This window comes from Drosophila sechellia, chromosome X (assembly GCF_004382195.2).
Source record: "Drosophila sechellia strain sech25 chromosome X, ASM438219v1, whole genome shotgun sequence".
Classification (NCBI taxonomy): Eukaryota; Metazoa; Arthropoda; class Insecta; order Diptera; family Drosophilidae; genus Drosophila; species Drosophila sechellia.
This window is the reverse complement of record NC_045954.1, coordinates 11112065-11137566: the sequence shown is the minus strand read 5'-3', so window position 1 is coordinate 11137566 and position 25502 is coordinate 11112065. Positions and strand designations below refer to the sequence as shown.

At 43.3% G+C, this 25502-nt stretch overlaps 5 protein-coding genes across 29 annotated transcripts in view; 1 reads left to right on the top strand and 4 right to left on the bottom strand.

Annotated features, from left to right (window-relative positions):
• LOC6617665 (disks large 1 tumor suppressor protein) overlaps positions 1–10224 on the bottom strand; it is a 36732-nt gene extending 26508 nt beyond the window's left edge. For 5 of the 24 annotated variants that reach the window (XM_032725773.1, XM_032725777.1, XM_032725779.1 and 2 more), the window contains exons 1-2: positions 2937–3864; positions 2675–2806 (exon numbers count right to left, since the gene is read on the bottom strand). In XM_032725773.1, the coding sequence (XP_032581664.1) occupies positions 2675–2806; positions 2937–3843 (1039 nt within the window). In that variant the 5' untranslated portion in view covers positions 3844–3864. Of the gene's footprint in view, positions 1–2674; positions 2807–2936; positions 3898–5184; positions 5870–6247; positions 6691–10108 lie in introns of those variants that run through there. The other 19 variants (XM_032725776.1, XM_032725782.1, XM_032725780.1 and 16 more) reach the window with 14 other exon arrangements.
• A 549-nt stretch (positions 10225–10773) lies between these two features.
• On the bottom strand, positions 10774–11518 carry LOC6617664 (mitochondrial import inner membrane translocase subunit Tim8). The gene is made up of 2 exons (XM_002041941.2): positions 11321–11518; positions 10774–11257 (listed from the first exon to the last, which is right to left on the bottom strand). Exons 1-2 carry the CDS (start codon positions 11408–11410, stop codon positions 11081–11083), a joined length of 267 nt encoding a protein of 88 aa, XP_002041977.1. The 5' UTR covers positions 11411–11518; the 3' UTR covers positions 10774–11080.
• A 104-nt stretch (positions 11519–11622) lies between these two features.
• On the top strand, positions 11623–18544 carry LOC6617663 (tyrosine-protein kinase hopscotch). The gene is made up of 11 exons (XM_002041940.2): positions 11623–12279; positions 12394–13555; positions 13861–14021; positions 14757–14963; positions 15175–15494; positions 15555–16017; positions 16134–16483; positions 16546–16982; positions 17522–17700; positions 17771–17935; positions 18002–18544. The coding sequence occupies exons 2-11, from the start codon at positions 12494–12496 to the stop codon at positions 18189–18191; spliced, it is 3534 nt and encodes a 1177-aa protein (XP_002041976.2). The 5' UTR covers positions 11623–12279; positions 12394–12493; the 3' UTR covers positions 18192–18544.
• A 600-nt stretch (positions 18545–19144) lies between these two features.
• Positions 19145–21632, bottom strand: LOC6617661. Of its 2 annotated transcripts, XR_004362560.1 has the most exons (3): positions 21327–21632; positions 20955–21260; positions 19145–20892 (listed from the first exon to the last, which is right to left on the bottom strand). XR_004362560.1 is itself a non-coding variant. In XM_002041938.2 (2 exons), the coding sequence occupies exons 1-2, from the start codon at positions 21533–21535 to the stop codon at positions 21101–21103; spliced, it is 369 nt and encodes a 122-aa protein (XP_002041974.1). In that variant the 5' UTR covers positions 21536–21632; the 3' UTR covers positions 19145–21100. The 2 variants fall into 2 exon arrangements, 1 of the variants encoding a protein (XP_002041974.1); XM_002041938.2 differs by having other exon boundaries at positions 19145–21260.
• Positions 21633–22165: 533 nt separating this feature from the next.
• Positions 22166–24986, bottom strand: LOC6617660 (segment polarity protein dishevelled). The gene has a single exon (XM_032725460.1). The coding sequence runs from the start codon at positions 24516–24518 to the stop codon at positions 22647–22649; it is 1872 nt and encodes a 623-aa protein (XP_032581351.1). The 5' UTR covers positions 24519–24986; the 3' UTR covers positions 22166–22646.
• Between the last annotated feature and the right edge of the window lie 516 nt (positions 24987–25502).

The following is a 25502-nucleotide window of genomic DNA, read 5'->3' as shown; positions in this document are numbered from 1 at the left end:
GCCTTCAATTTGTGTTCTGCATGGTTTTCCTCGGTATTTGTGTTTGTTTAATTTTTATTGCGGCTACATTTTTTAGCTGGCCTCAGCTGAATGCCAATGCCGATGAAAAAGAGATGCTAAACTTCAGGTTACGCCATCTCTCTCTATCTTTATCTCGCTGTGGGGAATTCCAGGAAATCGATAAGACCCCTCAAAAGTATCCACAATATATTTGCATACATATGTATATATCATCTACAATAGTTGGGTATAATAATAGCAGCGATTTCAATCGCAATTAATAAATATAACTTAAAGTTAGAAACTAATTGACCTATAGTAAGCTGCGTATAGATTTAAAAATGAATATCGAATGCTTGTTACATTTTATTTCACGTATGATGGTTCTATTGGCTTAACCGCAATTGTATCTCACTCGTTTACATATACATACACACGTGTATGTATGTAAATGTAAGTGTGCTGCAGATGATTCCAATTCTAGGCCAATTAAATTGGGATTTCGCCCGCACATGGCTCTTCATGACCTTTTGCTCCCTCTCCCCGTCCCACACAACCCCTGGCGCATCCTTATCTCTATCCTTCGCTTCAACTTGAGTGTCAATTGTGGTGCCTGTGCAACACTGAGAACCAATCCAAAAACTATGGAAAAACCAAACTCGGATGCCCAAACATAGTGTTTCAAACGATATTACTCATACGCAGTGTTATCAGGTGCACAGTAGCAAACAATTTTTGAGTAGTAGTGCTTTCAAACGCAGTTGAAATGTTTTCAGTGTCATTACAGCATAACAGATTCAATGCAAATATGTTGAACAAAAGCGTGAGAGAGACGGAAAGAGACTGGAACCTAACCTCAAGTTTGATACTATACCCAGAACACACACACACACACTCATTCGTTTCGGGTGTTTGGGATGCGGCTAATACCTTGTTAATTATTTCACACGCACACACACCTCAAATTCCCTTGGGTGGACCTTAACTGTGGGCTGATTTCAAGGCTGTGAACTCTTTTTATTGTAATACATGTTATCATATCTATCATAAGAAAAATCAAGTAAGGACATCGCTTTGAAAAACTATCTTCTTGATTTTGTTTAGCTTTCCTTTTGAACCAGCAAAACGACTTGACTGATCATATTCTGTCGAAGTGTGACCCTGCGAGTGTTTGAATTAAGGTCCACCCTTGTTTTTGGCCATACAAAAGCTCCTGTTTTCTAACGTGTCACGTGTTTGGCTTGTTTGCATTTGAGTTTGTGTGTGCTTGTTAGCCGTTTAACATTTCTGACACGCTAAGCGCAGCCACTGAAACTGTAACGGTAACGGGAGAAGAGGAAGCACCAGCGGGATACGCCGAACAAGAGGAATAGGAACAAGGAGAACCAAAACAATGGGAAGAGTAGAAAGAGGTAGAGGGAGAGGACCCAAGCGAAACGAAACGAAAAGGATTATGCAACTGCCACTGACAGCGGGCAACACAATTTGCACCCAGGGGTCCAATAGAAAGGGACGGGGTCACAGAGCGAGAGGGGTAGCGAACGGGAGAGAGCCATCGGGGACTAGAAAGAGATGGAGCGCGGCGGTAGAGCAGAACTTTTGCAAATTATACAACAGGCAAGCCCCACAAAACAGACAACTGCAGACCAACCGACCGTCTCGAAATGGATGGACATATGGACAGGGAGAGATGAGAGGCGGATACGTTACTAAAAAGAGATGGGCGAGCAAAAAAAAGTGTACAGCAAACAGTGCTGCCAAAAATCCAAAAGTAGCTAAGAGCTAATCCAGACAAAACTGTCAAGTGAGGAAAACAAGCTGTCAAATCTTGGGCAAATAGGTGTCAATAAATGGGAACGGCTTAAAAAACTGTTTGAATATAGAATGGATTCGGCAACAATGGCAGGGAAATTGACTTTTCTTAATAGGAAAGTATTTACTTATAGTGATAGTAGGTTAATCTTAAGCTTCAGGCTATAGGTAGAATATGAGGGAAACCAACAAGTTGTTAGTGAAAATCAATGGCTCCTTCGCCAGTTGCAACCAAAATGCATTCCATGATGCAACTGGAGCACTAATCAGGCCGTCTATCGACCCTTTTGAGTTAGCAGAGTCGGTAAAGAAAAAACAAGCTGAATTAGCCGCATTACTATGGGACGCCTGCTGTTTCCATTGCTGCGCTGCTTGGGCCGTTTGACCCAAATCCTATGCAATATTATCGTTTTGCTGTCGCTGTTGCTGCAATTCCCTTTGTTGCTGCTTTGTGCTCACTGCTTGTCAAGTGAAAATAATTTGCCGCGCGAGGGAAGGGATAAGAAAATCGATTGGCGATAGGCAACTGCACAGATAAGAACTACTTTTCAAGGATCTTTCAAGGATTCCGGCTCATCAACTACTTTCTAACAATCTTGGCACAAAGTTCGCAACTTTGTTTGCGTTTAAAGTTTCAGAATCAATAGACGATGATGATGAGCTTGGTTAAGGCTCTTGCTCATAACCAACTTGTGGAAAACTTATTTAGCACAGTGACCTACATATATAATAAAGTATTTCACAAAAATGCACTCATATAGCCAATTATTTATATATTTTTAAAGGCAAACACTTCTGAGCGTCTAAGTAAGTTATATATGACATTTTCATCGATTTTATCGATACATTATCGATTACTCACCTAACAGCGCTTGAAACAAGCGAGATTTAAATATGCGTATAACGCGTTCGATTGCAATACGCAGCGCCCGATCCTGCGGCTCAGAAAGTCTTGCGTGGTAGTCCTCGAGCAGCTCGAGAGCCCGATGAGCTTCTGAAATATACAGAAAAGAATATGGTTAATACAAATGATCATAGCCTGGTTGAACTTCGATTGTTTTATTATGAAATCAACCCAAAAACCCAAGGGATTATGCCCATTTTCCCCACTGATTAGTGCCTACTCTGTATGTCCGCAGTGCGCTCCTCCTCATCTTGGCTGATCCCCAGACCCGCCTGGCCGAAGATCGTTGACCAGAAGCCCCTCTCGGAACCCTGTTCCGAACCACTTTCCCCAGCCGCATCCTGAACATGGGATCTCTGCTTGGGCTTTGGCTTCGGCTTGCTCTTGGCCTTCAACTGCAGCTCCGACTGCGATTTCTCTAGACTTTCCCGCTCGAGAGTCTCGATCATGGTGCGAAATCGGCTCAGTTCCATGCGCAAACCCTCGGCACTGTGACGACTCGACGAAGAGACGGAAAGTCCGGAAATGCCGGACAGGATGCGACAACGGGCTGCGCCCGAGGAGGACGACAACGGACCCTCCCACTCGTCGCGCGAGGCATCGCTCTCGGACTTCTCGAAGTAGCCAGACTCCACATCCGGTGTTCGGACCATCGAAGTGGAGGACAGCATGTGTCCGTACTCCAGGAGATCCTGGGCGGAATAGAAGCATTCAACGGACTCGCGGACACTATCGCGCAGGGATGTTGGACACTTCGGAGGCTTGGAATCCGGTTCGGTTACGGTCTCCATTTGGTGTTCCGCCTCCAGTTGCGAGTCACCATCCATATCGCTAGCTTTGGTGGCTACTGCCACCGGATTGGTTTCATCGATTTTTTCGGGCACTTCTATGGCTTCCGCCGACGGTTGCACCAAGACCACCAAAGGTGGCTGGTCTTGGTCGCAACGAATCTGTGCCTTCTTCTGCGGCAGCAGGCACTCCTCCTCCTCGGGCTCCTCCTCATCGTCCGCCGGGGAGGAGTCCTCCGCCGGCTCATCATCGTCGTGGAATGTCTTGTCATCGCTACTGAGCAGTCCCTCGTTGGGATCGCTGCTCTTCTCCCGCTCCGAATCCGTATCCGAATCCATTACCAGGACCAGCCAAGAAGACACCTCTCTTCGCGCCCAAGTGCCGCACTCAACTGGCCAGACTTTTGAGCTCTATATGGTCATAGTTTGGTGGCTGATACCGCCGATAAATCAATAAAGATTGACGCTTTTTAAACATTTTTCACCGCTTGTCGGACGCCAGTTATTAACCCATTATTTCCATGAAAGGTGTGTGCCTCACATTCCCCATCCTAAATGCTTAAACTTGAAAATCTGAATAACTCATTCCGTTTGTAACCCGCAAGGTGTCAAAAGTCCTTGGTGTTAAAACACATGCATATACATTTTTTCAAACATTTTCCAACGAAACTACGTTGAATTACCTATATATACGCAAGCTGTGAAAAGTTGTGTGCTGCGCATAGTTTGATGTCCCCTTGCGGAGAGGTCAGGGGTCAAGTGCCATACCGTCGCTGGCTTGTCATTCGGGCTGCGTTTGCCAAAAAATTAAACACATAATTTATTATTATAATCGAGTCGCATTATGGTCCCAAAACACACACAGCACACACACACACAACCCAAACTATACACACTCGTATCTAAATGAACATTGTATCTGTGGCCGCAGTTTGATGTCCTCAGCACGCGTCAAACGCCGACGTTGACCTTCACTGACCATTTGCGAGGCTGCTGGCAGCGCTTTTCCCCGGTTTTCCCATTTTTCGTCTGCTCCTCTTTCAGCCCCGCCCCCTTTACCAACCCGCGCCCCATTTCATTTCATCTTTTCTGTTGGCCATTTGAGTTGCCCAAATATGATTTGTATGTGACATAATCAAATAAAATTCTTTGTCTGCATTAATTTAGCTGGTTTTTTATTATATTTTTTTAGAGCTTTGAAGGCACAGTTGGCTACATTGTTTGTTTGGCCAAAAGTGCCATCTCGTGTGTAATTGGAAACAGCTTTGAAGGCAAACTTTGCGCAGCCCGAGCAAGTTAAATGATCTACTAAAATTACAATTGAAAAACTAATGCCAACTTTCTATATACTATGTGGTGCCTAAAACTTTCACCAGCAAATCAATGCAGTTTAGCAAAGCTTTTACTAGGGTTTAACTTTATTTTAGAATAATTAAGGTTATTTTTGCAAATTTGTTATGCATAGAATTACGTAAAATGAGATCTTAGAAGGTGGTCTTAAACCATTTTGTTTTTATGTATAAAGTTGTAAACTACTTTTTCAATTGCTTAAAACTGACAGCAATTTTCACTGACCACCATTCATAAGGCGGTCAATTGAATGGATGCCAAAGACAGATATTTTGAACAAAAAATAAAAAACAGAATAAATGTGGAATAAAAGTGCAATTTTTCGCTTACCTTGCTTTTTCACTGGCATTCTGTGAGCGGTGTTTCTGCTACTATTTATGGTGGTGCTGGTGGAAATGGCAGCGGAAATGGCGGTGGTGCAGCAGCTTTGAGTGTGGTTCAACGCCGCCGAACTGGGAAAAGCGTGGGTCGCAATTTTGAGAATTTACTGGAGTCGCTTTCGAGTGGAAATGTGCGGGAAAATCGCTTTGGCTTTTCCTTGAGTCCTCCTGCTTTTAGTTCTGCCAGCACATCTGTATATATATATGCTATCCGTACTATTCGATGGTGTATTATGTACAAATATTATTTTGTTAGATACTTTGGCTTTCGAACAAAGTTCGAGATTTGTTTTTTTTTTTTTAATTTTGCGCTTTCAGTTTGTTAGTTTATTTTTTAATTCTTTTTTTTTTATATATATGTATGTTACTTTTCTTTTTCTTGGGGCAGCTTTGTGGTTACATTGACGTGTGCGTTTTCTGTCGATTTCTTTGCGATTTTCACATTTCACATCTAAATGGCTCCTCGTTCACAATCGGTTCTATAGCATTTATATTGCACTTTATATTGCAATGCGACTATCATCGAAATGTCGTACTCTCCTCGTCACAACACAACAACACCAACACAAAAAAAACTCATCGTTTATTTGCTTACTTTTCGTTCACTTGATTTGATTCTATATTGCGTTCACCATCTGAAAGTCGAAAGAAAACAAGTGGAGAAGGTTTGAGGAACACGGCTCCTTTGGATTTTGCTCAACGGAACCCATTTTGTTGTATAATCATAAAAACAAAAAAAATTACGAAAATTGCAGACACACACGGGCGCAGTTGAATGCGCTTCCGATTGCAACAAAATGGGTACAGTAGTAACTCTCTTTTTGTGATCGAATATTAATAGCTTTGGAAATATTCTTCAATATCCAAATATTTTTATGAAAATTTTAGCAGTAATGAAATATATTCAGAAATATGGTATATTTGAATAATGTTTCAAAATCATTTAATTTATGATGCCGCACTAAAAATATTCCTATAATATTATAAAACACCGATTTCCCTTATCGACTGACCACTGTTGCTGACTTTTTTTTCAGACACTCATATTTGGGAAATAAGAAAACTTGAAAAGCGTCGCGGCGATGTCGAAATTCTCGTCTGCCCGCTTGTTTCGCGATCGCCATTGTCGAGCTGATTCCGATTTTATTCACATATTTTCGCCAGTCTGTGTGAGTGGCTGCCTGCTTTTTGCTATTTCAGCTAAATGGTTTTTTATTTCTGCCGTGCAGTTGATCTAGTTTCACTCGAAACAAAAACAAAAAATTAACAAAAAAGAACGCATAACAAGGGAATCGAATACAGTGAATGCTGATAGTTGGCGGTCAAAGTTCAGGCGATTTTTCTTTTGCGAATATCGCAGTGCCTTTGGCTTGATAACTTGTTACATTGGCCAGGTCGAAAGACCGAAATTCCGCACACCCGCACCGCACACAGACACACGTCCAACTGAGGCAATAACGGTGCTCTGCTTTTGGCCCTCAATCGCATGCCTCTCGCCCCCTCTCCACCTCTCACCCATCCTCTCAGCTGGCCACCATCTCTCTCTCTCTCGTTCCGACCGAGAATCCCGAGCGATTCTCGAGCGCCGCTCGCCGGACCAACAATTAGTGCCAGCACATATACTCGTACACCGGATGCCATGCCAGATACCAGATGGGCTATATGGACACGTATCTTTCTAACTTTCTAACTATCTATATTTCTAACTATCTATCTTTATATCTTTCTATATTTCTATCTTTCTAACCATCTATCTTTCTATCCTTCTATCTTTTTACCATTCTAACTATCTATATTTCTATCTTTATATCTTTATATTTTTCTACCTTTCTAACTATCTATCTCTCTATGTTTCTATATGTCTACCTTTCTATCATTCTATGTTGCTATCTTTCTACCTTTCTATATTTCTATCAATCTACATTCTATCTTTAAATCATTCTATGTTTCTATCTATAGAAACTTTCTATCTTTCTATCATTCTACTTTCTATTTTTCTTCCATTCTACTTTCTATATTTCAATCTTCCATTTTGTCTATCTATCTTTCTATCATTCTATCTTTCCATCTTTCTATCTATCATCCCATCTATCATTTATCTTGAAACGCTTCCCTTACTCCTTTCAGAAGAATAACTACAGACTCTTTAGCATTTTTTGGTCAATATCTGGCCAAAGAAATGGGTTATTGTATATATTCGTTCAAATTTATTATATTGCTTTTGGAGTGCTATAAGGAGAATTTGCTTGAAGGGAAAATGTTTATATTTCCATTATTTCCAAACAAATATGTGCAATACTTCGCTCTACTGCCCTACCAAGCGATATCAACAAGCTCTCTGTCCAATTTGTTTATAGATATCATAAATAAGCCAAACACACAATTCAGATTCGCTTAGGGTAGTCCTCCGACATTGGAAATTAACAAGAAACCAAATCATAATAAAGTTTATGTGAGCGATGAGCGATAAAATAAACATTTGAATGATCTGAAACCTTGCAGTATTGGAAACTTGGTCATAAAAAGGGGTAAATATTCAAGAGAACGAAGATCTGAAAGTTCAAAACAGTTGAAATGTGCGTAACTATGCAATTTCCTTCGACAACAAATGACTGACTGTTGGAAATTATTAAATAAATTGCCATAAATATCAGGGAAATGTCCGAGCCGACAATTCTAACTGCCGGGAAGTCCATTATTTTGACAGGAAGTGACAGAAGTCGGGATCCTCGGGCTTCTTGGTTCTCTACCAGAGGGAAAGACATCGGGCAAAGGCACTTTGATTAATGTGGTGGACGTCAGTGACGCGAATTACTTAAAAAACAATTGAACAACTAGACGGGTCAATACACAGCGAACCCGGCAGGTCGGACGAAGTGGTGGCGGTGAGGGGGAGTGGGCGTGCAAGGAAGTGGCAGCGGAGAGGCGGAAAGCCTGAGCTAACGACTGGAAACTAGGAAACGCGCATCGGCAAAGACAGCAACAACAACGAGAATAATAATAATAATAATAACAGCAACAGCAGCAACAACCACGATGGCTGTGGGGTTCAATCACCTTTGGGAATTACGTACCGGTTATTATGGTTATTATTATTATTATCCTGCCCGCAGTTTGCCGTAATCGTACTTTGGCCTACACACAAATGAAATGGATACTTCGCGTTGATAATCAAACGGATATGTGCATATATTATATGAAAAGGAATAATATAATACTACACTTAAGTTCTGCATCTATGGTTTTCGAATTCTTTTATTATTTCGCTACATTTCTATCCTAATGTCAAGGTTATTTTTGAATTGACGCCCCATTTTCTTGCGGTGTAACTACGCTCTGTTTGATTTAGTGAGTGAGTTGGATTTCTATACGTTTAATTTATGTGCGTCATTTGTTTCCTATTTTTAATTGTTTACTGAAGTACTATTTTTTTTATTTTTCAGACGCACACACGTCGTATAATTGATATGCATACTTTCTCACACACGCTCGTGTGTGTACGATTGTATTGCCTATTTTTATGGTCCGCGAGTCCTACTTAGCGGGCATGTGTGCGTGGTACAGTGAACACTGACCCAGCGGATTTTATGGTACAAATATAGAAAAAGAACATTATGTTAAATAATTGGACAAAGTCGAAAAATGATCGAATTAAGATCAAAATAAAATTTATCTAATCATATGAAATTATTATACTTTATGCATGTAGGAGTTTCCTTGTTAGTGAGCGTTCACTGTAGGCCACATAAGCACTTCAACGGACTCACACACGCACACATGCTCACACACACGCATTCACCTGCTGCAGGCGCGAACCCAGAAAAGTATGCAGCAAAAAGGAGAGCATATGCAATAAACACTCAATTCCACACACACACACACACGCATTCGAGACACACAATTGCAGCGAGATATTAACCGTTACGGATTGACGTTCGCCTGGCGGATTTTTGACCTTGACATGTCGCCCGTGGTTGTAATTGTAGTTGTTTTCGGTGGACCGGAGTGGCGAGCATGTCAAAAACTGGAGGAAAATCGGAGAAAATCGAACGGCGTGTGGGGCGGGGAGGCGGGTGGAAAACTGGGTCGCAGATAGAGGTGGTCATTAATTATTCAGTCACAGCATAATTATTCGACCGTTTTGGTGTGCGTGTTATTTATAGACTAGCCAAAACGAACAAATACAAAAAAAAAACATAACGAAAAACTCAGATACTACAATAAAATAATACACACATAATGTATGCACAAAGGCGGAAGCGGGACGGAGCGACGGCGAGGGAGAGCAAAAGAGAGAGGACGAAAGAGCGAGAGAGCATTGTAAACTTATTAATACCAGTACCACACATCCGCAACGAAATTCCCGTTATTGCAAATTAACCCCCCCCCCCCCCCCACAAAAAATAAAAAAAAATGGATGCTGCGAATTATGTATGCTCCACACACACACATACACACTTATTGCAACTGCAGTGTTTTCGCACGGAAAAAAAATCAGCTGGCTGCTGTACCGTTACGCACACACACACACATACACACACGTGCCCTTTCGGCAATTATTTGACTTTTCCTGTACTTGCTTTATATCATCATCTGTATTTACAACAACATCCCTTTCACACACATACAAGTGCAAGGAGGAGGACAACCACCACACACACATACACAGATAGGAGAGGCACAAAAAAAAACTAAAAGTTGCACCGTTTAAAAAGTGTAATGTCCCTTTTTTAGTCCTACAGGCAAATCAAGGTAACTTTTCATGCTTCTTCACTTGATCCTTTTTCACGCTTTTCGCTTCTCCTTCTGAACTTCTGCACTTCACAGAAACCGACACCGACTGTATATTATACTACACACGGACACACACTCACTGGCAAAAAGGACATGCGTTTGGCACAGCCTTCGGGCATTTTATGTTTAATATAAATAAGTAGCGGCAGCACGTTGGAGAATATATATTACGGTTTTCTGCTCTGCTCACGGGAACACTAGTTCTAGTTGGGATCAGTGTGACCAGAGCCGCGTTGCGCGTGCTGCCCAATCAGAAGTCCTGGGCAAACGTTCAAATCGAGCGCGCGAAATAACTCCGCAAGTATTGCTGTATTTACCTTTGGTCTTAGCAAAAATGCATAAATATTACATTTAGTATTAAATTTTAAACAGTAAATGGCAGCTACACTTGTGTGTTCAAAGTTGCGTAAATAGGAATAGGAAATTCAATTGGAAAGTTAAAATACTATCCCGATTAATACTATCGAGTGGGAGCACTATAACTATCTATATGGAATAACTATTTTTTTTTAATAAACACTTAAGGAATACCTTCTACTATTTTATTCTAAGCCCCTTTTCCGTCCAATAAAATTTAAATTTTTTAAAGGGGTTACTTTTAAATGTAACCTTATGAAATGTTTTCAGAAAACAATGTAATCCAATTTCAATTCAGCATAATATTAAGCCATCTATCTACAATATTTCATCATTATTTAAAAAGGGATTAAGAATATCCAAGCACACACCATTACAACACAATGCATTTTAAACATACGAAACGAAAGATGTATTTATTTTTGGTACGCTAACGTAGGTCCGACCAAACAATTGAGTTGCGCTACCGAATTAAAGATTAATTCCGGAACTGGAATCACGGATTTCAATTTCGGGCTGGGTGCAGGCTACGGGCAACATACTTTGGATGCCGGCGGCTAAACGCAGCGCGGAAAAAAATGTTCTTACATGATAATTTTTTGTTTAAAAATAGATTTAACAGTAGGACAGTGACGGAAGCGCCCACGGACTCTGATACCCAGATCCCGGTATCAATGTCGATGATGTGAACAACTCTACAGGTCGCCGCCACCGCGCTTTTGGAGCATCTGAGCGAAGCGCTGGGTGATAAGCAGCGAGGTGTCGATGAATCGGTCGACGCAGTTGCTCAGACACGTCTCGGTGGCGTGGTCCAGTTTGGTGCTCGGCTTGCCGATGCACTTCTCCCAGCAGATCTCGTTGAACTCGTGTATCTGGCGACGATATAAAGTGTGGGCATATTGTTATGATTACGAATGTTTGGGGACTCGGCTCACCTGCGCATTGACCTGTGCCTTCTGTTTCTCGATCAAAAGGAACTCCTGCAGCTCCTTGTCGTTGCCGGAAAGGTTCTCAAAATCGGACATCGTGTGATTTTCAGTTAGCAATCTACAAATTGACCGGGCTTGTCCGGAATTTCATATATTTTAAGGTTTGAGGTTATATAAACGGCAGTGACAGCTGTGAACTGTGGAGTTACAAAAATCGATGTGTATTCGATAGCAAAGCTATTCGATACTGGAACATATATACATATTGCACTGTTGTCGTATTTAAATGGCTAGTATATAGAGTGCAAATAATAGTATGCTACTTCTTTACCATCCGAATTTTCTTATTTCCACGAAAAAAAAACTAAGTTTCCAAAAGCTGCAGTCAAGCGAATGTATGGCAATGAGGGTGTACAATTTTCAAGAATTATATATTTATATTTAGTGCAAGCTATCGAAAAAGAATTAGAACTTCGCGTTGCCAACCATTGGTTCACCTGGTGCGATAGTACAGGTCATTGGACAATCGATGACAAAGTGGCTCGGCCGTCGGCCAATCGAAATCGTGAGGTGCAAATTATCCGATAAATTTCACTGATATTCGTGGCTTGTATTGTAGCTTCGTAATTGCAGCTTCGTTTCAGCTGCATGCCCACTTTCAGATCGAAGGCTTCTATAAACAAGGTGCGACCATATCGTCGTCCACTCCCGTGGCCCTGTTCCCAAAACGCCCCGCAAATTTCGGGATCTTGCTGGCGTTTCGGGTGTCTAATTTCGGACCAGTGCACTGTGATTTCCGATTTCCAGTGCTCTGGCTCGGAACGTTGGCGATTGCTAAAGTGCAGGAGGTGGAGAAGCAGTCCAGGTTGTTCTCCGCCAGCGACATCCATGGAACTCGCGCTGGAGTTCGGGGCATCCTTGCAACTGCAAGGCTAAGAGCATCGCCGATTCTAGGAGTACTCGCAGTAAGCCCAAAAGTAGCAACTCAAGTCAGTCGCGGTGGTCATTGTTATTGACAACAAGAAGATTAAGAAGCGAATAGAACGCGCCAAATTCCTAGAAAAGCTCCCATGCTCTAGTTCCAGTGAGGTCGCGTGAGGAAACTGCTCCAGCCAAGAAACTGGGCTTGCAGGAGCAAAGCACCCAGCCCACAAGGGACCACTCACCGACAATCCTCTCATGGCCTTGGCCAACGGGGGAGAGGATAGAATGGACGACAGCAGCAGCGGACGCACTTCGCTGGCGGACAGCGCCAGCCTGACGAACTCCTCGCTGCGCAGCGGCACCTCCTCGCAGAGCATCCACACCAACGATGGCACAATCCGTGTGTTCAACTTCACCACCAGCGAGTTTGAGCGCTTCCATCCCAATATGCTGTGCGAGGAGATCTGCAATACGATGTGCCGCCAGCTGGGCATTGCTCCAATTGCCCAGCTGCTTTACGGGATACGGGAGCACTCGACATCGCGACGGCCCTCGCCGCTGGTGCGTTTGGATCTGACGTGGTGCCTGCCCGGCGAGCGACTCAACTGCCAGCTGGTCTACTGCTTTCGTATGCGGTTCCGTGTGCCCGAATTGGATAGCCAGCTGGAGCTGATCGATGGACGGAGCCACAAGTTCCTCTACCGCCAGATGCGCTACGATATGCGCACCGAGCAAATCCCGGAGATTCGCTATCCGGAGCACAAGGACAAGTCAACGGGATTAGCCGTGATGGACATGCTGATCGACGATCAGGAACAGTCGGAGGATCAGCAGGCGATGCGGTCCATCGAGAAGCTTTACAAACTGTATTTGCCACCCAGCCTGTGGCGCGCCCACAGCTTCTTTGTGGGCTCCAAGATACGCGAGGTTTTCCGCAATCTGAAGGCGAATTCGCTGAGTGTGGAGCGTTTGAAGTGGCACTATGTGCATCAGGTCTCCCACCTGGCGCCCACCTATATGACCGAACAGTTTACCTGCACCGTTCAGTATCTGCCCAACGAGGAGGTGGCCCGCGGCAGCGGATCCATCGGCACCAGTCTGGCCCACTCGACGTCGTCGCTGTCCAGTTCCGGTTCCAGCAACACTCTGTCCACGCTTACCACCAACACAAATTCCGTTGGACTCGGCGGCAGTGGCAAGAAGGCCAAACGACGTTCCACCAGCGGTGGAATCGATGTCTATGTGCGAGTCTTTCCACACGACTCCCTGGAGCCGGGACTCAAGGTGGCCAGGGTCACCTCCGAGGCCACACTCAAGGTAATTGTGACTATATGGTCACATAATCTGCTATGTTTCCTGCTGAAATCGTATTTGGTTTCCCATCGATAAGCGCATTTTAATGCAGATCACTCATTTAGCTGGCCATTTTAAATATGGAAATACCATTGATATTATTTTAAAAACATTTTCGTAGACTTCTCAGTTTAATTAACGCGATTGTCTTGGTTCGTAGCGAATGTAATCAAGTGGCTTATCGGTGGCAAAGAATCTTGAAATGTTCATACATACAGACACATGTAATTGCACTAGCAGCTCATTGATAATCCTTGTTTCCTCTGCAGTGGATCCTGGTTGGAGCCGTGGAGGGAATTTTTATGATCTCCAAAATCAACGACACCTCTGTGCGACTGGAAATCGTTGGCCTGCCCAAGGGCTACGAGATGCAGTTCCAGACCGAGAAGGAGATGAAGTCCTTCATCTCCTACCTGGGCATCTACATCAGGTGAGTTGTCCACTCGTACTCGGTGAGCTTCAGACTGCTTCCACCTAAATTTCAGCTATTAATCTGTTCTTTTTTCCCAGAAAGTAGTAAATAATCAGTGCCCAATGTTCTTAATCAAATTGATCAATTGTTTCTTTTAAACATCCATTGATTTAAAAAAAACCATCAAGCCATTAATTCCACGAACTCATTTCATAACATTATACAATGGCAAACGCTAAATAATTCCACTTACAAGCCATTACACAGTTTATGATTCCCACATAAATATGACATTTGATAACGCGACTAAGTACAGTGCTTGAAATGCTTCCTTTTTTTTGTTTAAATCCACAGCCCAAAAGTTTGTTTAAACTAAGTTATTGTGTCGATTTTTGTTATCAGACTAAAAAAAAAACAAGCAAGAAATTTGAAACTAAATGCTTGCAGGAGATTTCTCCAGTTAACTTAATTAAATAATTCCGCACTAATCGCATTTAAATGTTACACTACTATTTATATCGCATGGGGAATTGAAAAGAACGCACTGCGTCAATCTGCAGTCCAATATACTTAAGTACTTCTCAATAAAGTTGATTATTTGCATGCTCATTTTTAGGACTCAATTGCGCGCATAATTGAAACAATTGATTCCCAGCTATGAATCACTTTGCAAATGCAAACATAATAATAATAATAACAATTCAACAAATGAGCGAAGCTTTTACTCATATTTCCCATCCGTTTCCCTTGCAGATTGTCGAGCAAATGGATGCAGGATCTGTGCCACTCGTACCGCACGCCCTCCCTGGAGGAGCTGAGCTCCCTCCACTGCCATGGTCCGATCGGCGGTGCCTATTCGCTGATGAAGCTGCACGAGAACGGGGACAAGTGCGGCAGCTATATTGTACGCGAATGCGATCGAGAATACAACATATACTACATTGATATCAACACCAAAATGTGAGTACACGCGCGCGTTCACACTATCAGTTACTTCCACGCCGGTTATCAGGCTTACAAACATTTCTGTATGCAATGCCACATGATACACAACAATGCTGTGTGCGCTATGTGGCCAATTGTTTCGCTTACTGATTGCCTGTCGTGATTCATGATGCCCAAATGAAATGTGATCGGTTTTATCTCATGCGAAAATCCTCTACCTTTGCAGCATGGCCAAGAAAACCGATCAGGAGCGCTGCAAGACGGAGACATTCAGGATCGGGCGCAAGGACTCGCAGTGGAAGCTTAGCTACAACAACGGCGAGCACGTACTGAACTCGCTGCACGAAGTGGCGCACATCATCCAAGCGGACAGTCCCGATCGCTATCGCATACCCGCCTCCAAGTACGACAAGCCGCCGCTGCTGCTACTGCTGCTGCCAAAGAACCTAAAGGCCAAAAAGACTGACCTGCAACTGAGCGAGGCGGAGCTGCAGCGCCGCAATCCGCAGATTTTCAATCCCAGAACGGATCTGCAGTGGTATCCAGGTGGGTCATACTGTATATATTCAATTGCCTTGCTTCGTTCTAATCGCTCGCCTTTTGCAGATTCGATTTCGCTTAGCGACGATGGCATGATGTTTACGATGCGCGGCGATTGGATCCAACAGAGTCCCGTCAAGGATGTGTCCGTGACGATGAAGATGCTGAAGAGCGACGGCAATTTTATGGAGTTCTTTCGATTGGCGCAGACATGGAGCCTCATCCAGTCGCCGCAGTTCCTCAAGCTGTACGGCCTAACGCTCGCCGATCCGTACACGATGGTCATGGAGTATTCGCGGTATGGTCCGCTCAACAAGTTCCTGCACTCGACGCCCAATGTAACGCTGCATTGTCTACTGGACCTGATGCACGGATTGGTGCGCGGCATGCACTATTTGGAGGACAACAAGATTATCCACAACTACATACGATGCAGTAATCTGTACGTGACCAAGTACGATCCGAATTCGTACGTGCTAGACGCGAAAATCAGCGATCCCGGCTATCCGCGTCCCTTCCAAGAATCCGAGTGAGTAGCCGACAACTTCCGCCTAATCATTTTCTCGTTTGGTCATACTCTTTGATAAGAATAGCAAAAAGCAAACTTTAAAGAACTTTATAACATCATTCAATCTCCACTTTCAGTTCGCCATGGATACCTGTTAAGTATTATCGCAATTTGCAGGCGGCCAAAACGGATCAGTTTGCCCAGCTGTGGGCCTTCGCTACCACCATATACGAGATCTTCTCGCGCTGCAAGGAAGATCTGAGCACACTGCGCCAGGAGCAGCTACTCAGGCAGAAAAATCTCGATGGCAACATACTCAAGATGCTCGATCAGGACATCTGTCCGGCGCCGATATTCGAGACAATCATGGATGGCTGGTCCGATGATGAGACCAAGCGCTTCAGTCACCACGACATTTTCTCGCGCCTCAACACGATCAGGTCGGAAATTCTGCCCAATTATATGCCGCCACCCGAGATCGCAACGAGTAAGTTGGGCAAGCGAAAGCGTCAAGAGATTGGCATACATTCCTCTTTTTTTTCGTTCCAGATGGAACTGGAGACGAGGCCGTGTTCGATAGAAGCGACCTAGCCTTCCTACCCTTTCCGCGTTCGAATATGTTGATGGTCATACCGCTGACCAGCGAATGTCGAGTGATCTACAACATGGAGAACATGATCGGGCGCGGTCACTATGGCACTGTCTACAAGGGTCATCTGGAGTTCAACGACAAGGATCAGCCGCGCGAGCAGGTGGCCATCAAAATGCTGAACACCATGCAGGTGTCGACCGACTTTCATCGCGAGATCGGCATCATGCGCACCCTCAGTCATCCGAACATAGTCAAGTTCAAGTATTGGGCAGAGAAGTCGCACTGCATCATCATGGAGTACCTGCAATCCGGTTCCTTCGACATCTACCTGCGCTTCACGGCACCCAATCTCAATAATCCACGCCTCGTCAGCTTCGCTTTAGACATTGCAAATGTAAGTGCCCGCGTCCACTCGAATATGAATATGAATATGATTTGCTAACATTTTGGAACGGAACTAGTTTTCCGGGGAAAAAAGGGTGAAACTCAAAGGAAAAACTACAATTATTTCGAGGGTTTTTTCATCATAACTTGGCCAAAAATGGTCAAATGTCGAAGGGAATGCCTGCTTTTTAGAGCTTATGATCCCAATTAACAAATCCTATTACTTTTTTTTGAATTTGGTAAATTCATAATTTTCGCATATTTTTGAATTTTTTGTAAGGGGTAACATCATCAAAATTTGCAAAAAATCTCAAAAAATTAAAAGTTTCCATTTTGAACCCCAATCGATTGGGAATCAAAATACGAGCGTAACGAGGTATGACAATCCATGTTTGGGCTACAACAACCCAAGATGTGGCCAAAAAACTGACCATTTTCGACAAAAAGAAAAAAAAAACAACAGCTTTGGTACAAAAAAATTCATGTTTATGACTTTAGAAGTGATATTCCCTTTGATCAAGTACTTAATCCAAATACTTCTCACCGCAGGGCATGAAATACTTGTCCGACATGGGACTGATCCATCGCGACCTGGCCGCCCGCAACATTTTGGTGGACCACAACGGCGATGGGGACTGCGTCAAAATCTCAGACTTCGGCCTGGCGCAGTTTGCCAATTCCGATGGATATTACTATGCGAAAAGCAAGCGGGATATTCCCATTAGATGGTAAGGAATATGAAGCTGGATTGATGTGGGCCACTTTCGCAACTGAATATCTCTGCTTTCCATTGGACAGGTACTCTCCGGAGGCCATCTCCACCTGCAGATTCTCATCGTATTCGGATGTTTGGAGCTACGGCGTGACGCTCTTCGAAATGTTCTCGCGCGGCGAGGAGCCCAACCTGGTGCCGATCCAGACATCGCAGGAGGATTTCCTCAATCGCCTTCAGAGCGGCGAACGGTGAGTTATCTTGTGTAATTCGATGTGAATACCAATGTCGCCTAATGTAATTCCGTTTGCTTACAGCTTAAATCGTCCGGCCAGTTGTCCCGATTTCATTTACGACCTGATGCAGCTGTGCTGGCATGCCACGCCCCGTTCGCGGCCCAGTTTCGCGACCATCGTGGACATCATCACAAAGGAGGTGGCCACCAAGGTGACGCACCCGACGGATGGACACCAGTCGCCGACGAATCAGCCGGCGGATGCCGAGTGACTGCTGACAACTGAATGAAATGATATACACACACGCTTAGGCATAGGGTCTTTTAAGATGTTAGCATTTAAAATGTACGTTTTTAAAACAACACAAGCCAGATCCCAAAAACCACTTGACGAAATCCTTGGCTTAAAGCGCTATCGGAAGAATCACATTGACCCCAACCAACCAACCATTCATCCATCATCCACCATACCAAATCCGGAACACTCACGCCATCGCAAGCCTGTTTGGATTCTCGCCAGATCTTAGTTTTATTTGATTGTGCTTACCACTGGCCACGCCCCCTACCTCCACTGTCATTACGCCCCCAATCTTGACTAAGCGAAAGTCCACACTTTATATGATATATGTATATATATATCAGTTTTAAATTAATATATCCAAAAAAAAAAAAAAAAAAAAAATGTATATGTATAAACAAATTCTCAACCCTACTTTGTGTTATACATTTTAGACAACTTTGTTAAATATTGTTAAGCTTGAGCTTCAATTTTTTTGTAATGCCCACACACGCATAAACACTGAACTAAACTAAACAAAACTAAATTAAATATAACGTGTAAATAATAATTAAATTAGTTAAGGGTTTAATCGCGAAACGGCAACACACGGTAATTTACAAAATGAATGGACGTCGACAGGATCGAAAGGATGCTGCGATCTGTTGTTCTGTTCGGCGACTTAGTCGAACCGCCTAATCTACGAAAAAATAAAAACAAAAAAAAATGTAACATGTGCACATATAGTCGTAAGGTATGTCAATTAATGTTGATCAAATGCCATTTTAACCTACAATACTTCGAAACAGAAACGAATTATATATTTACAAGCTATACAAGCCACTATACAAGCCGGTATATGCACAACCACACACCCGCAGGCACAATAACTTATTATTGCTGTTAACGAGAAAGGATATTTCCGAAATAAATCAATTTTCTTACGTGTTTAAATGCGAACTTTTATTAACTGCAAACCATTGAGTTCGCAGCATATGCATTTATTTTATCATTTCCATATGGGAATTCCAATCTATACATAACATCATATATCATATTATCATATCATCTTATTATATATAAGGTTTTCCTACGGAAACGAAAGGGATAGAGTTACGTTTTCCTTTGTTTGTCAAAATTCTTAGAAGTCTATTTTTAGTTCATAAGGAGAAGTAGCCATTGTTTAAGATCGTTTACTAGAGCAACTAATCAGCACAGCTAAAAGCTGTTTGAAGAAGTTGAGTAATCTCTAGTTGCCTAATAACTAAGTAATCTGCTCTACACGCCTTGGATTTAAATTTACATCCGTTCTATACTATATTCTATATTCTAATTCTATTCTATATTCTAATTATATTCTATATTCTAATTCTATTCTATATTCAGTTCTTGTATGTACAGAAGTTGACTGATCTCCAGTTGCCTATCTAGTAATTAGCATTACGCGCCTTGGATTTAAATTTACATCCGTTCTATACTATATTCTATATTCTAATTATATTCTATATTCTAATTCTATTCTATATTCTAATTCTATTCTATATTCAGTTTTTGTATGTACAGAAGTTGACTGATCTCCAGTTGCCTATCTAGTAATTAGCTTTACGCGCCTTGGATTTAAATTTACATCCGTTCTATACTATATTCTATATTCTAATTATATTCTATATTCTAATTCTATTCTATATTCAGTTCTTGTATGTACAGAAGTTGACTGATCTCCAGTTGCCTATCTAGTAATTAGCTTTACGCGCCTTGGATTTAAATTTACATCCGTTCGATACTATATTCTATATTCTAATTATATTCTATATTCTAATTATATTCTATATTCTAATTCTATTCTATATTCAGTTCTTGTATGTACAGAAGTTGACTGATCTCCAGTTGCCTATCTAGTAATTAGCATTACGCGCCTTGGATTTAAATTTACATCCGTTCGATACTATATTCTATATTCTAATTATATTCTATATTCTAATTCTATTCTATATTCTAATTCTATTCTATATTCTAATTCTATTCTATATTCTAATTCTATTCTATATTCAGTTTTCGTATGTACAGAAGTTGACTGATCTCCAGTTGCTTTACTCGTCTTAAATTTAAATTTACATCTGTTTTATACTATATTCTATATTCTAGTTTTAACAGCTATTTGTGAAATTCAGTTCTTGTATGTACAGAAGTTGACTGATTTCCAGTTGCCTATCTAGGTTTCCGCTTTACCCGACTTGGATATAAATTTACATCCGTTCTTTCCTATATTCTAGTCTTCAAACGTCGGTTTCGGACAATACTATCAAGAATATTGTCATAATAGATCAAATAAGGATAATTATCATTTAGAACGTAAATTTCCTAAGTGCTAATTAAGGATCAGATACACATCCCTCTGCTTAAACATAAGTTGATTAGTTCTAGGCTATCTTCTCAATTACAAGTTCTTAGTCTAAAATGAAGAACTGACCAATGCAATGGCAGTTAACAACCTTAAAAGCTAGTTACATATATGGTCTGAGTTGAGTTCTCAGAAGTCCAAAGACTGCTGCAATTTATGCTACAAGCTAGTCATATGGTGATTTAAGTCATTACACGCCTTTGATTTGAAGTATAAACTTCCTCTTTAGATACTAACTAATAGAGGTCATAGTAAGTCCATTTTTTGAAGTTGAAACTTCCTCTCTAAATGCTAACTATAAATATGGTAATTTAAATCTTAAGTGAGTTGAAGTTCAAACTCTTTCTAAATCCTTACATTGATCCGATTTGCAGTAGAGCTTCACAGCGCCTACTCTCGATGGCTGCAAGACGACTGATGCTTGTAGGCTAGTCCGCATGGCGATAGAGTACGATCTGCAACCGGTTGCCTGGGGCGGATCAGCATCAGAATTTCGGCGTGTGCTATGAGCTCTCTGCGTTCTTCTTCTTCAGCGTCTCCATGACGCCGGCGAAGTTGGCCGTCTTCTTTTTGGCCGACTTTGGCGTGGACGTCTGGCTGCGGACGCGCATCTGGGTGGGGGCCACATCGTCGCTGAAATCAAAATCGTTGGCCTTCTGCGGTCTGCAGAGCCACGAAAATCAATCATAAGCTATGTTAACCTTCGGATGCTGCTGCAGTTGTTCTTACTCCTGCTCAATGGCGTCGGTGGCCTGCTCGAGTTCTTTGCTATTGCCGCCAGATCCCGCCTCCGGCGAAGGAGCCCTGCGTCCCGGAAATTGCCACTGCAATTCCGGAATATTTCCCGCCTCCAGCATCAGATAGTAGCCCTCCAGCTCCTCAGCGTTGGCGGAGAACTTGTCCACCGTATTCGCCGCCGGCTCCACATCCGTTGCCATCGTTTTCTCGGATTTAAACAATCCAAATTAACTGGAAATTTGCGTTTCTCCCCACAGCAGAACTTATTGGCTTGGCGAACTTTCTGGAAAGAAAGCGATAAATTGCCTTGGCGTGCTTATCGAACAGCACGCACGTTCGTTGCTATCGATTTTCGGGTTTAGTGTTGCAAAGTGGCCGAGCTGGGCGGTTGAATTGAATGCATTTGCTGCTCGAAATGGATTTTCTATTTATAGGTTTCATTATTCTTTTCTTTATGAAGTGCACACCCATGCCCGGAATGTTTCTGCTGCGAGTGCACACAACTTCGAGGATTGTTCTCGATGGCGCATTGTTTGGTTTTGGGGGAAGAACAATATTATCTTGTTGAGACTTTTACTTTTCAGGATGCAAAGTTGGGCTAATCAAAGTTTGTCGGCTTTAATAAGTGTTTAAATATTTTTAATCTATACAAAGGAATAAGAACTAACACAACTTAGCTTTCTTTTTTAATGAATATTCCTCAATGCTCGAACAAACCTTAATATGTCTTAGGAATATTTTAAAAATCTTCTTGGCAATTAGATTTGCACTTGAAAACAGCTGAAATGCGATAATGAAGCCGACCTCATGCAAAATGGAAAAGCCATCGATTATTCATTTTATTTGTATTTATTTACTTTGTGATTACTAAATTCTTAGAACTTTATTCAAAATCATTCTCGCCCGTCGTGCTGCCGTTCCTGCTGCTCCGCTCCGCTGCGCATCATCCGTTCCTATATATATATATATATATATATATATCATATATCATATATCTCAGTTGATCTGATCTGATCGGGTCCACAACCGATTGCTGCCGGACACGGATATCCCTGTGCTGCTCCTCCTGCTGCCTCACGAGCCCTCGCTGATCCTTGACTCGTTGCGGCTGGGTGTTTCGCGTTCTTTTCTATGACTTACACATACCATACATATACATAAGTATTATTATTATTATTATTATTATAATTATAATTATTATATTGTGGTTTGCTGTTTGCTTGCTTTGTATACTCGTATATAAAAAAGAATAATCGTACATATTTAATTTAATTAATTAAAAACACAATTTGATTGCAAAAAGAAAGGTTTCTACAATACGTAATTAAATACGGATACGTCCTGATCGTTGGTATTGTTGCCGCCACCGCCGCCTCCTCCGCCGCCGCCGCGATTGGAGGAGCCGGAGGATTTGTTGGAGCCATGGGCGGCGATGGTCAGCTGATTGGCCTGATGGATCACCGAGGTGATGTCGCTCTGCGACGCCGAGATATCCTTGCTGGTCAGCACATCGCTGCTACTCGATCCCGACGAGATGTGTCGCTCGGCGATGCCGTACTGGATCGGCTGATAGCCGTGACTTGGATTGTACGTGGCCGAGTATGGCATGTAGATGGGCGGGTTCGGTAGCGGCCCGATGTCGCTGGTGATGCTCTCGGTGTCCGCATGGCTAAGCGCATGGCCGCCATGCCCGTGCGGCAGCTGGTGCGGATGCAGATGTCCTCGGCCCAGCAGATTGGGATTGCGCTCCTCGTTCACCACGTAGTAGCACTGCTCCGAGAAGGTCAGCTTATTGACCGTATGCTTGATGTAATTGCTGCGCAGCATCGCCGAGACGATCCTTCGCGCCTCCCGCCTATCCTGCACATCCTCCACATTCTCTAGCACCCAATTGACCGCATCGGCGCCGATAAATGCATTGGGAATCGTTATCTTTAGCCACATGCGATCCCTGATCTCCAGGCCGCTGTCCGGCTTCGTCATCGCCTTAACGATCTCCTCGAGGTTATTCTGGTCCAGTCGCTCCTTGATCGGCTCCGCAATGTCGGCAATAATACTGTCGTGCGATGTGAGGGCCTGGGTGTGCGCCACCCAGGCACCGGGATCGATGGGTCGCACCGGCTCCGTGCGCGGAATGGTGAAGTAGCCCTTGGGATTCGGATCCCAGCACTTGGCCACCACCAGCTTGATGGGTCCCGGCTTCTGGACCACTTCTCTCAGCACACGGACCGCCTCGTCGTTGGTCATGTTCTCGAAGTTGACATCGTTCACCTGCAGGATCATGTCGCCCGGCTCGATGCGTCCATCGAGTGCCACTGCGCCGCCCTTCATGATGCTGCCCACGTAGATGCCGCCGTCGCCGCCGCGATTCGATTGGCCGACAATGGATATGCCCAGAAAGTTGACCGCCTCCATGTTGATGGAGACGGTAATGATATTTAGGGACATGGTCGAGTCGGTTATGGAGCTGTACGAGGAGGTGCGCGACATGCTGGGCGCCCGTTTTTTGCGCCTCTGCGGCTTCTTGCGCACCTGCAATCGCTGCACGCTGCTATAGTCGGTCATGTCGCGGTCCAGCGTCAATTCGGATTCGGTGCCAAAGAGACTGGTCGAGTCCAGATCGCTGGAGAGCACGGATGCCGATTGATATGTGAGCGGTGGCGGCTGCAGCAGCGGATTGCCCATCATCTTCTGGTGATGGAGCACCTGCTGCTGTTGCTGCTGCGCCAGCTGGACAGGCTGCACCTGCTGCTGCTGCTGTTGGACCTGCTGCTGGTGCTGTTGCTGTTGTTGCTGCTGTTGCTGCTGATGCTGCTGCTGTTGCTGCTGTAGCTTCCTGTTGGTCAGACCCATGCCCAGTTCGCACTCACTGGTTGGCAGCTCGGAGCAGTTATCAGACTGATTGGTACCGTCGGCGGAGACCAGCCAGGACACCACTCGCCCATTGAAGCAGGGCAGTATGGTGGAGTCGTCGGCTATCTCCTCTTTGACCACACCGAAATCGGCGTCCATTGACTTGAAGAAGTACTTGTAGTTGTTGTTCTGCTTGTTCAGCACCAGCTTGAAATCGCGCAGCGTCACCTGGGCGGATGGAATGGGGATCTTCACCAGATACGGCGTCGTCTCATCGTCGATGTGGTATATCACCTTCGTCTCCTGCCCACCGCCCCTGTCCGCGTCCATTTTAGCTGCGCCGACTGCGAAAATCCCCGGGAAAACTCCTCGACGATATAAAACGCGATCAAAACGAAATGCGATGGATGCGAGGGGGAGGTGGCGTGGAAAGTTGGTGGGGGAAAATCACAGGGAAAACGGGATTAATCCAGGGAAAAGCCGATACAACAAACAAAATTCACTCGATTTTGCTTTTCTCCCCCTGGTCGCTCTAGCCCTCTCGCTCTCGCACGCGTTTCTTTTACTTTTTCTTTCTCTTTTTTTTGGGCTGGGTATTTCGATTCAATGGAAGCGGCGGCTGTTAATTCGTCGATTTGCACGGCGTCGATATTGCTCCATTAGCACGATTTGGGGCGCTTTAATATCGGTGCACGCAGCGGGGGTGGGGCGAAACGAGCATATTGCTAGTTTATCAATAAATTTGTTAGAATTTTGAGACTAAAAAAAAACAGTGTGTTAGCCGCTCGTCACGCACGGAATGCCAAAGCGCCGGGCAGCTGGTCACACTGCCGGCGCTGCCAGACCGATTCGATTTCGATCATTCTTAACAATTTCTCAAACGAATTTTCCGAAAAAGCGCATGCAAAACAACTTGAAACTACAATGTATTTCATTTCTAGTGGAAATGCTCTCTCTAACGATATTTGCTTTACAATTTGAATGTAATTCAAGCACTTTTGAAATTAAATACCAAAGTTATCGATAAATATCGTTTAATTTGAATACTTATTCAAAACCAAATATTTATTGTAATTTAACAAAAATAGCAATTTCCATTACATAAAACATGTAGAATCTAAAACTACAGATATATTAAACTCTTAATTCTATTAATTTACCATATAATTATGTATCATAATTGAAGAGCTTCCTGTTTAATAGTAGTCCATATCCTTTTCCTGGAAACTTGACCAAGGAAACTGATCCATCCATCCACTTGAAGCCTGCGTTCCTTATCTTCTATAGCTTTTCCCACGGAAATCTCCATCGTTG

Coding starts and splice junctions, on each gene's coding strand:
- LOC6617663 (XM_002041940.2), top strand. CDS start 12,494: ATGGCCTTGGCCAACGGGGGAGAGGATAGAATGGACGACAGCAGCAGC. Junction 14,022..14,756: donor TACCTGGGCATCTACATCAG/GTGAGTTGTCCA, acceptor TTTCCCTTGCAG/ATTGTCGAGCAAATGGATGC. Junction 16,983..17,521: donor TCGCTTTAGACATTGCAAAT/GTAAGTGCCCGC, acceptor TTCTCACCGCAG/GGCATGAAATACTTGTCCGA.
- LOC6617660 (XM_032725460.1), bottom strand. CDS start 24,518: ATGGACGCGGACAGGGGCGGTGGGCAGGAGACGAAGGTGATATACCAC.
- LOC6617661 (XM_002041938.2), bottom strand. CDS start 21,535: ATGGCAACGGATGTGGAGCCGGCGGCGAATACGGTGGACAAGTTCTCC. Junction 21,261..21,326: donor ACCGACGCCATTGAGCAGGA/GTAAGAACAACT, acceptor GTGGCTCTGCAG/ACCGCAGAAGGCCAACGATT.
- LOC6617664 (XM_002041941.2), bottom strand. CDS start 11,410: ATGTCCGATTTTGAGAACCTTTCCGGCAACGACAAGGAGCTGCAGGAG. Junction 11,258..11,320: donor AGGCACAGGTCAATGCGCAG/GTGAGCCGAGTC, acceptor TATCGTCGCCAG/ATACACGAGTTCAACGAGAT.